The sequence below is a fragment of the Pleurodeles waltl genome, chromosome 6 (assembly GCF_031143425.1).
Source record: "Pleurodeles waltl isolate 20211129_DDA chromosome 6, aPleWal1.hap1.20221129, whole genome shotgun sequence".
NCBI lineage: Eukaryota > Metazoa > Chordata > Amphibia > Caudata > Salamandridae > Pleurodeles > Pleurodeles waltl.
In genome coordinates, this window is record NC_090445.1 from 1,200,744,805 (window position 1) to 1,200,758,771 (window position 13,967).

Below are 13,967 nucleotides of genomic sequence, written 5' to 3' on the forward strand. Positions count from 1 at the left end.
TCAGTGCTATGAAAATTTGTCAGAGCTCTGTAAACTCTGCGACATTATGTAAATTTGTTGCTGCTCTGTAATTGTCACCGCTCTTTGATCGTCACTGCTCTCTACCCATCGATCATCACTGCTCAGTACCCTCCCACCAGCCCATCATTGCTGCTCAGTATATTCCCACCCGCCGTGTTGCCGCTCAGTATACGCCCACTTGCCCTTTGTCACTGTTCAGTATCTGCCCACTCGCCCTTTGTCAATGCTGAGTATCTTCCCACCCACTCTTTGTTGCCACTGAGCGCATTGATTGCAGCTTAGGGAATACCCACTCTCCATCAGTTGCTGCTTAGTAAACCATTGGTGCTTAATGTCCACATACCATTCTTCCGTGTGTGCACCCACCCTCCCTCTGTCTTAGTGTCTGTCTGTCTATCTTCTCTCCATTGCTTTTCCTCCACACGCACCCTCCCTCAGTGGCTACTTAGTAAACTGCCCACCCTCCCACCTTTATCGACTAGTGCCTGCCAATCCTCCCTCTTACCTCTAAGTGCCCCGGTGCATACTCACCCTACCTCTGTTACCGTTTAGTGCCTGCCCAGCCACCCTCTGTTGCCGCTTAGTTCCTGCCCACAAACATTCCATTGCCATTTAGTGTGACCCACCCTCCTCCCTCTGTCGCTTAGTACCTGTCCGTCCATCCTCCTTCCATTGCTTTCCCCACCTATCCTCTATGTGTTGCTGCTCAGTGCTCACCCACTGTCTGTTGCCCTTGTTGGTTCTCCCTTTTTCCCTTTCTACTACTGTTCCTTCTTCTATCCACCCACCCTCCATTGCTGTTGTTGCTTTCCTTCTGCTTTTAGGTGTTTTTTTAAAGCTCATTGGAGATATTGGCTTTGCCAGTAAGTGTCTACTTCAAGACCTATTGGCTTTGCCAGTACTTCTATAAATATAGGAATATTAATTCTATCATCCAGTTGTCTTCATGCATGATGTCTGTTATGGAAAATGATTATGGGAATTAACTCTCCTGCATTAAAATGAGGACATGGTCTTTTTTTTTGTTTTTTTAAAGCAGGGAAAGGCGAAGATCTCGAACACCACAGAGAAAGCGGTCAAGAGAGAGATCACCTCGACGGGAGCGATCACCTCGCAGACCACGACGTAATACGCCCCGCTACACTGTTCAATTTTCAAAATTCTCCTTGGATTGGTATGTGTCTGCCTGCCTATACCATAATGTTATAATAGACTTTGCTTCTTGCTGATGTTGCATACCATGTGTGAGCCTAGTTGATGTAAATGAAGGCTATTTTTCAAATGATAATTGCAAAACAGTTTTTTAGGGTTTGGATAATTCTAAAATACCACTACATATTTAAACTGATAAGTTCTCATGAAAACATGCCGTTTCATATAGAAATGAAATGTATCTGATATTTTGTGGTTAGTTGTATACCAAACAGAAATTAAGTCCGGCATTCTAGATCAAGGAGAGTAGGCCAGTGAAAAATAAGCAATATGAGATAATTTGTGAATGTTACTTCCTAAAACATTATTTTTTCTATCAAGGGGTGTAGGAATCTGGGTTCTGGTTGCAGTACCTCCCCCCCATTTTTGCCTGTTTTTTGATGCAACTTTGACTGAAGAGAACTAGGTTCCTTCCCCAAGTGGCTAGGCCCTTTAGCACCTCTGTAGGTCTGCAGTAAATGGTACCCCTAGTACCTTGGGCCTAGATATTGAAGCGGGGTCCTAAGACCTTCAGCAGGCCTTACAGCCCTAAGGTAGGGTGCTTTTTATTACATGTGTGGGTATAGCTGCAAGAGCAGATATGCCTCTGCTATATTTTTGTTGATTCTTTTGTTCTGTCTAATTTTATTAGATTCAACAGTACACAGCTGTAGGAAGCTGACTCTCTATATGGTAAACTAAAAAGAAGTACACTGTGCAGAGTCCAGTGGATCCCCTAATTGGTTTGCAGAGGCAAAAGTAGCACTAATTTTCTATTTTGTGGTAATGTGGGCAAACAATTAGGCTTATCAGAGGGTAGTGCTAAGAATTTATTGTACTCACGGAGGCAATACAGGAGACACACTCAAAGTATAAATCTAATACCAATTTAGAACAATAACACTTCTTTTTATATATATTTTGAAACCAAGAACTTTGTTGCAAGGTAAGCACGCTATAAATACTTTTCACTTGCAAAAATGGTCACACTGCTAATTTTGAGTTCTTCAGTGTTAAACTATAGGAGGAAAACAGTCAGAAAACAAGTTGAGTACAGCGACTTACAGTACCAATCTCCTGGGTTTAAGGTTAGTAGTGGGAAATGTCCAAGCCAGTACCCACTGTACACCCTCAGACGCACAGGGGGGCCGTGTGCAAAACAGGGTAGGGTGCAAATGAGTTCCAATGGAGATTGGTCACTGTGAAAAGAGGTGAGCCACGTAGTGGGATCAGGTCTTGCCATGCTCGGGGACGTAGGGACACCAGTGGTCCTCCTCTCCTTGATTTTGTGTGTCCAGGTGCAGAGAGTTCTTGGACCATCGGGTGTCTGTCACCAGTGGAGGGGGCCCACAGAACAGGCTGCAGGCGTTGACTGGGGAACCAGTCCAGGTGTATCAACAAGTTGGCTCAAGTCTCATGAGCCTGGGGGACGTGGTGACACCAGTGGTCCTCTTCTTATTGGTCTGGGGTGTCCAGGTTCAGAGGTGCAGTGGACTGACCAGGTTACCGTCACCAGAGGCGGTCATGGTTGAGGGGGGCTTGCACAAAGAGGCTGCAGTCATCAGTGTGAAGGTCCCAGTGGGGATTCCCATGATTGACTTTGCTGCCGGAAAGGCTGGGGACCAGTTTGGCACCGTTGGCCCACTTCAGCACAAGCTGGGGGACTCAGGTGCGGTGGTGCTGTCCTCGTCAGCTGTCTTTGGTGCCTGCAAGGATGCACGTGAGCAGCTCTGCTACTCCACGGGAGTTCCTTGTGCTGGGGTGAAGTTGTCAGTCTTTCCAGGTTCTTAGAAGTTTCAGCAGCTGGAGGACAAGGTGTTTTTCTCGCAATTGTCCGCAGGCAGATTGGCAGGGTTGGTGCTGAGCCCGTCATGGATCTCCTGTTCTTGCCTTTTACTTCTCTGAGGTGTCCTCCTTCTTCAGGTCAGCAGGGACCAGAGTTCTAGGGTTCAGGGGTGCAACCTAAATACTGAATGTAAGGGAGTTACAGGAAGTACCAGTTGTCAGCCAATGGGTTGCCCACCTTCAGGGTGACTACCCCCTTTCTATCACCACTTCCGTTGGGAAGTGGGCATAACCCTGACCCTAGTGACCTAATTCCTTTCAAACCAGGATGGAGGAATTTAAAAAGTGGCGTCCACTTTAGCTCATTCACCTTAGGGGTGGGACTGGCATGAAGTGGGCACACCACCTAATCTGACTGGTTGGTCATCTCCGTCATTTGGAGAGACCTGGGTCACATTAGAAAGCTGTCTAGGCCTTTGAAGCTCCCTGCCCTAGAATGTCCATCCTGCCTGGAGTGGCAGAGTCAACACCCGCACCCAGTGCAGGCTTTTGTCTCTTGACTCTGAAAGCGCTGGCTCTCACCTTAGGGGGTTAGAAATGTGGCTAAGGTGGCTGAACAGGACCAGTCAGTTAACACACTAGTAGCTGGTAGATTTTCGTGGTGGCACCTCCAAGGTGCCCTTCATGGTGCATGTATTGGTATATCCAACACTGGCATTAGTGTGGGTTCACCAATATGACATGTTTGCTACCAACCATCCCTATCTTCAATGAAGCCATCATGTAGCTGTGAAACCTCTAGTGATCACTGTCCAGCACATGTGTTTAAAAGGGCTTCCCTAGTCACTTACTATGTCTAAGAATCGACAAAGACATATCAGGGGCATATCTGCTTGTGCAGATATGCCCTCACATGAAACATAATGCACCCTGCCTTAGGGGCGCTTTAAGGCCTGCTAGAGGGGTGACTTAGATATATTATATGCAGTATTAGGGTACATGGCACACAGGTTGTGTGCCATGTCATGTTTTCACCTCTATCTGCACCAAGACATAGTCGAACAGGTAGAGGTGAGTTCCCACTTGCTAGTGTTTATTTATAGGCGTCTCATTGCCATAGAAGGTGCCTAGATATTAGCATACGAGGTTCCAAAGTTTTGCAGAGAGAAGTAATATCCGAGACGTGAGTCAAGCTTGTGGTAGGTGAAGTTGTATTTATTCCAGCATATTATGAGATATATAGGTAACAGGTAGAACATACAAAGTGCTCAGCCAACATATGTTTCACCCTCTATGGTGTATCCACCAGGGCTTTCTCAAGGCATGGAGATATATTCAGCGTCCGCTATGTAGAAGAATTCAATATATTTAATAAAAGGTAGTCAATCCGTTTCGTAGCAATTTTGAAGGCATTGAAGCAGTTCAATCAGTAGCTTCCTTGGCCGCCGCCATAAACTGGACCCTCACTTGCACCAAGACATATAGCCTGCAATGGCAGCCTGTCATGCGCTTGTTGAGGGGTCCCTTAAGGTGGCACAATTCGTGCTGCAGACCTTAAGGACACTCTTTAGTACCCCAGGCCCTAGGTACAAGGGGTACCATTAACTAGGGACTTGCTGAGGGTGCTAAAAGTTTTGTTTATTGGGGAAACAGCTGTGCAGTTTCAGGGGAAAGAGATCTGACACTGGGGACCTGGCTAGCAGGAACCCAGTGCAATGTCAGACAAAATTACACCAGATACCAGGCAAAAAGTGGGTGCTAACCATGCCAAAAATGGATGCTAACCTACAAAAGTATCATCCACTGTAAATTACAAATAAGTGACATAATCATTCTGATCCATAGCATCAAGTAATTATGTTCCTGCATTATATGTATACAATTTACATTGGCAGCCCATACTAAGCATATCATGTAGGAGAGTGCCCCTTTTGGCATGGTTGCCCCCCACACTTTTTGCCTTGCATTGATGCTAACTTGACTGAGTGTGTGCTGGGATCCTGCTAACCAGGCCCCAGCACCAGTGTTCTTTTCCTAAACTCTACAATTGTTTTCACAATGGCACACCGCTAAGTACCTTGTAAAAGGTACTGGTGGTACCAAGGGAGTGTCCCTAAGGGCTGCAGCATTTATTGTGCCACACTGAGCGACCTCTCACCAAAGACATGCACACTGCCATTGAAGATTATATGTGTTGGTGGGGTCAAAAAGGTAACGTCGACAGGGCACACCTCCCAAGGTGCCATGCCCAGAAACCACTGCCTGTGGCATCAGTAAGTCACCCCTCAAGCAGGCCTTACAGCCCTAAGGCAGGGTGCACTATACCACAGGTTAGGGCATAGCTGCATGAGAAATATGCCCTTACAGTGACTAAGTACATTCTTAGACATTGTAAGTGCAGTGTGGCTGTATTAAGTGCATAGGCTGGGAGTTTGTCATTGCGAACTCCACAGCTCCATGATGGCTTCGCTGAAGACTGGGATCAAACTTCTTAGCACAATAAACCCACACTGATGCCAGTGTTGGATTTATTGTAAAATACACTCAGAGGACATCTTAGAGATGCTCCCTTTATTTTACCCAACCCTTTAGCGTAAGGCTGACCAGTCTGTGCAAGCCTGCCGCTAACAGACAGGTTTCTGGCCCCATGGGGTGAGAGCCTTTGTGCTTTCTGGGGTCCGGAACAAAGTCTACTCAGGGTGCCTCACACCTCCCCCCTGGCAGGAACTACAACACCTGGTGGTGAGCCTCAAAGGTTCAGGCCTCCTCTTACAGTGCCCCAGGGCACTCCAACTTGTGGAGATGCCCACCACTAGACCAAATCCCACTTTTGGTGGCCGGTCCGGCTGGAAAATTAGGTAAAAGAAGGAGGAGCGACCACTGCAGCTAGGACCACCCTTAAGGTGTCCAGAGCTGAAGTGACCCCCCCCCCTTGCAAAATCCTCTATCTTAGTTTGGAGGAAAAGGGACCAATAGGGATAGGAATGTGCCCCGCTCCCCAAAGGGAGTGGGCACCCTCAGGGATGGCAGCCATTGACTGCTACCCTCTGACCCCTGTAATGCCCCTAAATCTAGTATTTAGGGGCACCCCTGAACCTTACTCATCAAATTCCTAGCGACCTCAGGAAAGAAGGACTGCAAAGCCAACCCCAGCAGTGAAAACTCCAGACAGCTGTCTTGGCCCCAGCCCTACTAGTCTGTCTACAGATTCAATACTGCTACAAAAAGGAGATGCATCCTGCAGGACCAGCGACCTCTACAGAAACCCCAGAGGAATGCCTGTCCAGCAGAGGACCAAGAACTCCGGAAGACAGCAGCCCTGTCCAGAAGAAACCCTCCAAAAGGACTCCAGAACCACCTCAGATCTTCGAGCCCTGCCCACTCTGCACCCTAGTCCAGGTGGCCCATCAGTCCAGAGAAGGTCCCCAGGTGATTTTGACTTCGAGTTCACCCTGGGTTTACCCCTCCTGGCCAGCACGACAACGCCTGCAGCCTGAATCCAGAGGACCCCCCGACCACGACTGGAATCTGACCGACGGTCCAGCGGGTGCCTGCTCCTGGTTGTCCAGTCTTTGGTTTTCCGGAACCGACCTCCTGGACCCAGCCTGCAACATCTTTTGTTATTCCAGAGGTCGCCCCCATTGAAAAGCATTGGGCTCCCAGCACTGTGTTTGCACCTACACCCTGCATCCCCTGTGCTGCTGAGGGTGTGTGTTTGGTGCTGATCTGTGACCCCCCTGGTGCTGACCTATACCCCCAGGCCTCTGTCCTGAAACCACAGGTACTTACCTGCAATATGTTTTCTAATGAGCACACCCTGTCCTCATAGGATTCCATTGAAAACCTGACACCAACTTTGACCTCTGCACCCAGCCGGCCCCGTGTTGATGGTGGTGCAGTTCTGGGGTCAAACTGAATTTTGACCTGTGGACATTCTAACCCCCTAAGACTGGGATTGTAAGTTGAGTACTTACTTATTAAATGTGTTAACACTTGTCCTCCTCTAAGACTCTATTGATTCCTATGAAAAATTGCACTGTCAACTTTTAAAATTGAAAAGTGTTACTTTTAAACTACTTTATCAGCAAAACCTAAACAAAGTATGTTTGATACATATGCTTGATACCTACTTACAACGGTACTTATATGCAACAAAGACCTTTTGGTTCTAGTAATGAAGTAACAAAATATATTTTTGCTATTTAAAAACATTGGCCCAGAGTTAGTCATTGAGTATGTGCCTCATTTCTTGGCTGTGGGTGTGCTACAAATGTTTTGCACAACGCTCTGATAAACCTAGCTGCTCGACCACACTACCACAAAAGAGAGCATTAGGTGGAACCCCTGGACTCTGTGCACACTCTACCTCATTTGGTATAGTATACACAGAGCCAGCTTCCCATTTACCCCATATTTTCTCATGTTTCTGGGGACAGCCTCAGGCCTAATAAGATTGGCTGCTCCTGCCCAATTCACCAAGGTAGGGGCAGGGGGTGGGTGGGTGGTAGCAGAGTGCTGGGAGGTGGGGGGGAAGTCTAGGATGTTTCCAGTTACTTGTGATACCGTGTTTGGCCACCAGGGAAGCCACCACTATAAAAGTCTGCTCTGAGTGGGATTCACCACTACCCTCAAGGAGGCCTAGAAATCCCTCCCTGGGAACCATCACAATTTGATGGCCCAGGACCTCTGAATTCCCACAAATCACCCCATTCCAATACGGTGTTAGAGCCAGGCATAACCAGACCATACGGTAGAGTTCAGCAGCCAGAGTGGAGCAACATGTACAAGCAGACTATGCTGTATTATCCATCCGCTGCAATAGCTGAGGGGATAAATATGTTGAATGCAGATAATTCATCTGGACCATCCAGAGACGTGAGAAGATCGCTAGTTCCCTCAGTGCCAAGCATGTCTCCTGCTATTCCTCAACATCTAACTCACCCATCCAGTTCTCCCAACTATGCCGGGGGAAGGAACAATCTCTTTAATAATCAGGGAACAATAGATTGTCCAGATCACACCTTCACCTAATTTTCCAATCAACAGTTTCGCCTCAAGGGAGCTGTATTCAGGTATTTGCTCAGATGCTGTGTGATGGGCCAGCAGCGTATGTTGTAGTTGAATAAATCGAAAGAATTGGGTATGAGAGAGACCAGAGTGATCTTGCAGCCCTTGAGAGGACATCAAAGACCTTTTTTATTGACCATCACCTATATATGTAACAGTATACGGTCCCAGCTGGAGAAGCCCTCTATCTGCACTATATTTCGTAGCCAAGTACCTCACCATAGTGGCGTCATGTCAGTGAGGTGACGAGTCCATTGGATAAAGCGCAGGACCACTCTCCAACAGAGCAGTGATACCCGGGTACCGGACGGTGCTGTGGCGGCTATGGGACTGCTGTATAGTAGATCAAGGAGCCTGTCGAGAACTAGGTGGAGTAGCTCTAACTTATATGCAGGATCTTCCAGCAAACCACTGGTTTACCAAGACCAAATGAGCCGCAAGGTAGTAGCCATCTAAATCTGGAAATTAAAGACCTCCATCAAATGTTGATTTATGAGCTGAGGCGAACGCCACCTGATGATGCCCATTTGCACAGATGAAGGATGTCGGTTTCGAGATAAGAGACCTAAACTATGCACACGGAATAGGATGTGGATAGTTTGTCAGTAGATATAGGTAGCAGAGAAGACACATCATCTTAAAGACCGTAATACACCCCAATGCATTCAACTGCAGACGGGACCATGTGCGCTGATCTCAATCTAGTACTGAAGCAAGAGGGCAGACATTGAGAGGCCACGGCAGGTCCGGGATGGTATAGATAGTGACATGAAGGAACTGCGCCGGAGTGGAATGTTGGGACACCAGATTCGGCATGCAGCGTCACTAGCTATTTCCACTAACATCTGTTTTTGGGGGTTCGCACACAGGCCACATGCCTCATAGAGGTGAAGGATTTGCAAGCATATAGTACCTGACACTTGGGGCTCACTGAGGAAAATCAGTACAACATCTATGTAGAGAGCGATATGGTCTTCCACAGCATCTCCCCACCTCCAGCCCAAATCTGCATTTCACACCATATCAGGCATGCCAGTGGCTCTGTGGCAAGGGCAAAAAGCAATGGAGACAGACAGTGCACCTTCTCTGGGGGTCCCAGGCGGGGTGCGATAGAGGGCATTTCCTTGCTTCAGCTCCCCCTTGTCTGCCGAATTCGATAGGTGCAACGGCCGTTGCTCCATTGTCCACTCCCAGGCCTGCTCAGGAGTGTCAAAGAAGTAAGTGGAGAAGGCAAAAATGACTTGGAGCCCGTCAGGGAATAAGGAGCATGTACTGGATGTGGAGCGCTTGGAGCTTCTGCTTTACCTCCTCAAAGGAGCTGTGACATTGCTGAACTGCCTTAATATAATCTGGGAAAATTGAATCTTAGCATTAGAGTGACTCAGGCCAGGGTGGGTTTGGACCTAGAATGGCGTTGTGATCTTGATGGTTGAGGATGCATGCCACAACAACAGGATGGGGGGGCTCTGAGGGGATAGCAGGGGAGGCTTCTTGGTCAGGGCTCAGTGTGCCCGCTCCACGATAAAGTAGTGAGACAACTTGTTGTTTGGAACCCATGATCGGAAGCAGTTTTCCAGGAGATTGTCCATGCTGGTTCCCTCAACTCCCTCCAGCAAGCCAGTGAGACGCAAATTGTTCCTGCGTGAGCGGTTTTAAGCATCTTCCGCTTGATTGGCTAGAATTGCCACCTTAGCATTAGTTGGGGAACTTGTCACTTAAGGGTCATCACCTCATCTTCAGTTGTCAATATCCGTTCTCGGTCTCTGTGACACTTTCAGCAACCTTGCGGAGATCGTTGCAAAAGTGAAAGGTTGACATGGACGCCATCTACTTTGGATTCTACCACTTCCCTCGAGTCCTGAATCACATTGAGTATAGCCAGGATGTCCATATAGGGCTAGTTCGGCGGGCCCTTGGCGCCTCCCATGTTGCGCCCCTGTTATCCGCCGTGGATGTGGTATATTGATCCATCTTTGTTTGGGCAGCTTTCAACTGCGAAGGTTTGTCATGTCTGATCACTGGGCGAAGAAAAGTGGCACAGAAGGCGGTGTGAATGGCATTAAGGAATCGGCATGCTTACCATGGGGCAGCACAAGCATTCCGCTCTGAGAGATACTGAGGATGAAGCGCTCTCACTTATAGGTCAGCAGGGCGATGCCACAGGAGGAGTCAACAGAGAAGCCCACCGCACTAACCCGCTTTCCAGGGACAGCACGAGCAGTCAGTGGGGGATGTAACCGTGTACGGGAGCTTCTGGGGCAGGGGAGACCCCTCTCAGGTCATCAACTGGATAGATTGCAATAAGTGGGCTATATATCAATGCAGAGGGATCCCGTCAGGTCTTCCATGGCTCCCCATCTGCACCTGCAGGAAACAGCAGCCAGGTATGGCAAGATGTCTCTGTAGACAAGGTCTCTCAGGCCTCCAAGCAGGCCCAAATGTCAACTGAGTTCTGTTTAGGTTAAGCACTTCTGCAGGTCCAATGAGCATCCCTTCAATGGACAAATCAGGGGTGGCATTAGCGTGAGCCAGAGAGAGGCCGTCACCTCATTAAACTATGTGGCTTTTTGGGTGTGCACAAGGACCCTCAAATGGTGATTAGCGTCCCTCCGCTGGACCCCGCAAGCCCCGGCAGTGTCAGGTAGCGCACCAACCCAGCAGCAGTGGCACTCAGAGACAGGGGGGTGCCTTAGAGGCAATCACACAAGATCGATCGGGTCCTTGGGTAGTCCCTAAGGTATCCTTCCTACTTGCAAATACAAGGCCATGTCGCCCCTCCAGAGTCGACAGGAGCTCCTAGTGTGAGGTGGGCCGCTCTCACACCTGGGAGCTGGCCTAGGTATTTTGAGCTGCTGCCCCATGTGTGCAGGTCTGTGGTCCAGAAGGTGCACAGCCACAAGTAGGAGTTACCCCGGTATCACCTCATCTGGTGCAGCCTGGGCTCACCCTGCGGTCCACAGGGGCGGGGGAGATCCTTTCAGCACCTCTCCAGGCACACTCACCTCCCTGCGCTGGGCCTCAGCAATATTCTCTTTCATCATGTTTGGCCTTCGTAGATTCCTGCTTCACGCAGGGAGGCCGCTTGCTCCCTACCCTCTTCTGTTTGATCAGTGCGCCTCTGTAGACTGGCCCAGGGAGTCCCGATAATGTCTCCGTTCGCAGCTTCAGGTGCCTCCGGCAGGGAATGTCATAGCTGCTATGTTGATTGTCACCTGGCTGCTTAGTCGAGCACATTTGAACCTCATCGCAGTCTACTTTTTGCCGATGGCAGGTGGAGCGAGAGGGGTCACATGAATCCCCAGCACGGTTTCACAGTGGGGAGGTTCTGGCAAAGGGGGTTTACATTAGTGCTGTCAGCCAGGATTTGCATAGATTGTAGATGGGTGACGGGAGCTCAGTGAACTGATGACTGCCATTTTGGCCTCCTTGACCACACACCGTCTTTGTTGATTTCTTAGACATAGTAAGTAAACAAGAGAGTCATTTTAAATACATGTGCTGGATATTGGTCAATACAGTTCCCCAACTACATTTGGGTATTAATAAAGCCTCACTGATTCCAGTCATTGATTTATTAATACATGCACCAAGAGGGCATGTTAGAGGTGCCTCCTGAAAAACCTAGCAACTGCTTGTGAGCTCACTGACCAGTTTTGGCCAATCTGTCACCAACAGATGAGAATCTGACCTCCCAGGGGGGAGCTTCCACTCTGCGGAGACCATAAACAAAGCCTGCTGTGGTTGGGGTGTTAACACACCCAACCCAACGGGATTACTCGTAATCTGCATTCCAAGGCAGGGAGCTTCAAAGAAGCCCACTGCCTTTGGTAGGCAGAACTGGCTTTCCTCAGAGAAGGATGTTAGCTCCCCCTGCCCTAGGGTCCATCTTGCACCTGGACAGGTGAGAAATTAGCAATGCACGAGGTGTGTTGCCCTTACAGGCTGGACACACCCCTAGAGCGACCAGCCTGAAGTGGACACGACTTAAGATATTCTGCCATCTTAGGTGTGGTGAATTTAGGAACTCTGGACAGAGTGATGTCCATTCCCCACAGGACGTGGTCCTTCAGGGGATTTAGTGACCCCAAAGGTAAGTAGCCCATTGGCTACTACCCTTCACTCTCTTTAACACCCCCTCAATTAAGTATTAGAGGAACCCCTGATGCCAGGAAAACAGATCTTCTCTGGACACAAAAGGAGTGACTCCCAGGCCCCCTGATATACCTCTGTAAATTTAAATTTTTGATTTGTGTTTTTTGGGTCATTAGAGAAGTAATTTAGCTTGGATAGACATTTCTAATCTAGCCCATATTTTTCTGGATGACATTTAAAAAAAAAAAGGCAGATGTGTTAGAGCAATGATGTAACATTTCAGGAACCATGAGGTCTATATACTTTATTTAGGTGTCTAAACATAGGTTTTGGGAGTCAAGTAGTCTTAAAGAGACAGAAAATAACTCCTCAGAGCAACCCTTCTGCCATTTTATAAAATGGCGACTATAATAGAGGAAGAAAATACATATATAGAAAGGAAACCAATAATGGTTTTTAATCCTTTTATGTATATCCCAAACAATGTTTATGATCTGAATATGATTAAAAAAGAATGTTTATCACTCCTCTTTTAGACACATTGTCATAGTTCACTTTATTTATTTGTTTCTGCAGTCCCTCGTGGTGGATTTGCAGAATGTTGAACATTTGAGAAGAGCATATCGACATGGAAATCTTTTTGTAGCACAGGTTTTGCAAGTACATGTACGTGTGAGTTCGGTGGGTAGAGGCTTTAGAAGTTTTGTTGGTTTAACCACCTCATCAATAACTTCCCAACCAAATTCACATAAATCTTTCTCTACATATGCATGATCCAAAACATTCACACATCTTCTGAATAAATAGAACGCTCTTTTAATGTGTCCACGCACAGAATATGACGTTGTTGGACACACACACACACACACTGTATTTTTCTATGTTTTTAAAGTTGCATTCTTCTTCTGTCTCAGCAAATCCTTTTAAAACCTTCACAGGTTCACCAGTTTGAAGCTCCAAGCTTTGTTCCAATTTTGATCAGTGTCATCACCCGTAAGAATAGATGCCTTGATAATAACACTGGGCATCTCTGGATCAAGTTTCTTGTACTGAATATGAAGCAGGATTAAATGTTTTTTCTCGTCTGTTCCATAACGTATCCATAACTCTGACAATCCTTGGCTTAAGAACATTGCAACAAATCTAAGTAGCACAATAATAACATCTAATAACATCTATCTCATTTGACAGTATAATGACTTGATTGGAACCATTTTGAACAGCCCACTCAGCATGTGACACAACACAATGGTCTGCTTCCTCTTATTTGCTGTTACGTTCTTGAACAATATGGCATACCTTTTGAATACATCCCTGCAGGCACCAACTGCTCATTGACAATCATTCCACTTGAAATAACTGGAAATTAAGTGGTCACTGAAGCATCAGCAGTGTTTTGGCGAGTTAACATCTCCAAGTTCATCTTGTTTGCTGTGGATGACCAGAATTTATCAAGTTGCACAGGTATAGGTGTTGTATTCTTGATACAGGCAAAGTCAATTGTTCCATTTGTAGACATTTATTCGATTCCCTCACATTGTTTGACACATAGTTCAAGATAACTGTCAAAGACAATGTATAGTTTTTGCACCGTGCACACTGACTTTGAATTGAAATTCTTCAGGTGAAAGGTTTTTTTTCTAGCTCTTGTACAAGTTTGTGCTTCACTGGTTTGGTTGGAGCATCTCCATCAAATAATGAGTTTGTGGTAAGAAGATCATGCAACAGAATGTCCTTGATAAATTCACCCCTTTCTTTGGCTACATCCATCTCTCTATGTGCTTCCAGGACATCTAGTAGACGTGTCTTTA

General features: G+C 47.2%; 1 protein-coding gene across 4 annotated transcripts in view; it reads left to right on the top strand.

Annotated features, from left to right (window-relative positions):
* The window catches only part of CCAR1 (cell division cycle and apoptosis regulator 1), a 1,667,827-nt gene that overhangs the window by 524,759 nt on the left and 1,129,101 nt on the right, over positions 1-13,967 (top strand). For all 4 annotated transcript variants that reach the window (XM_069240502.1, XM_069240501.1, XM_069240500.1 and 1 more), the window contains one exon: positions 1,058-1,195. In XM_069240502.1, coding sequence (XP_069096603.1) covers positions 1,058-1,195 — 138 coding nt within the window. The remainder of the gene's footprint in view (positions 1-1,057; positions 1,196-13,967) is intronic.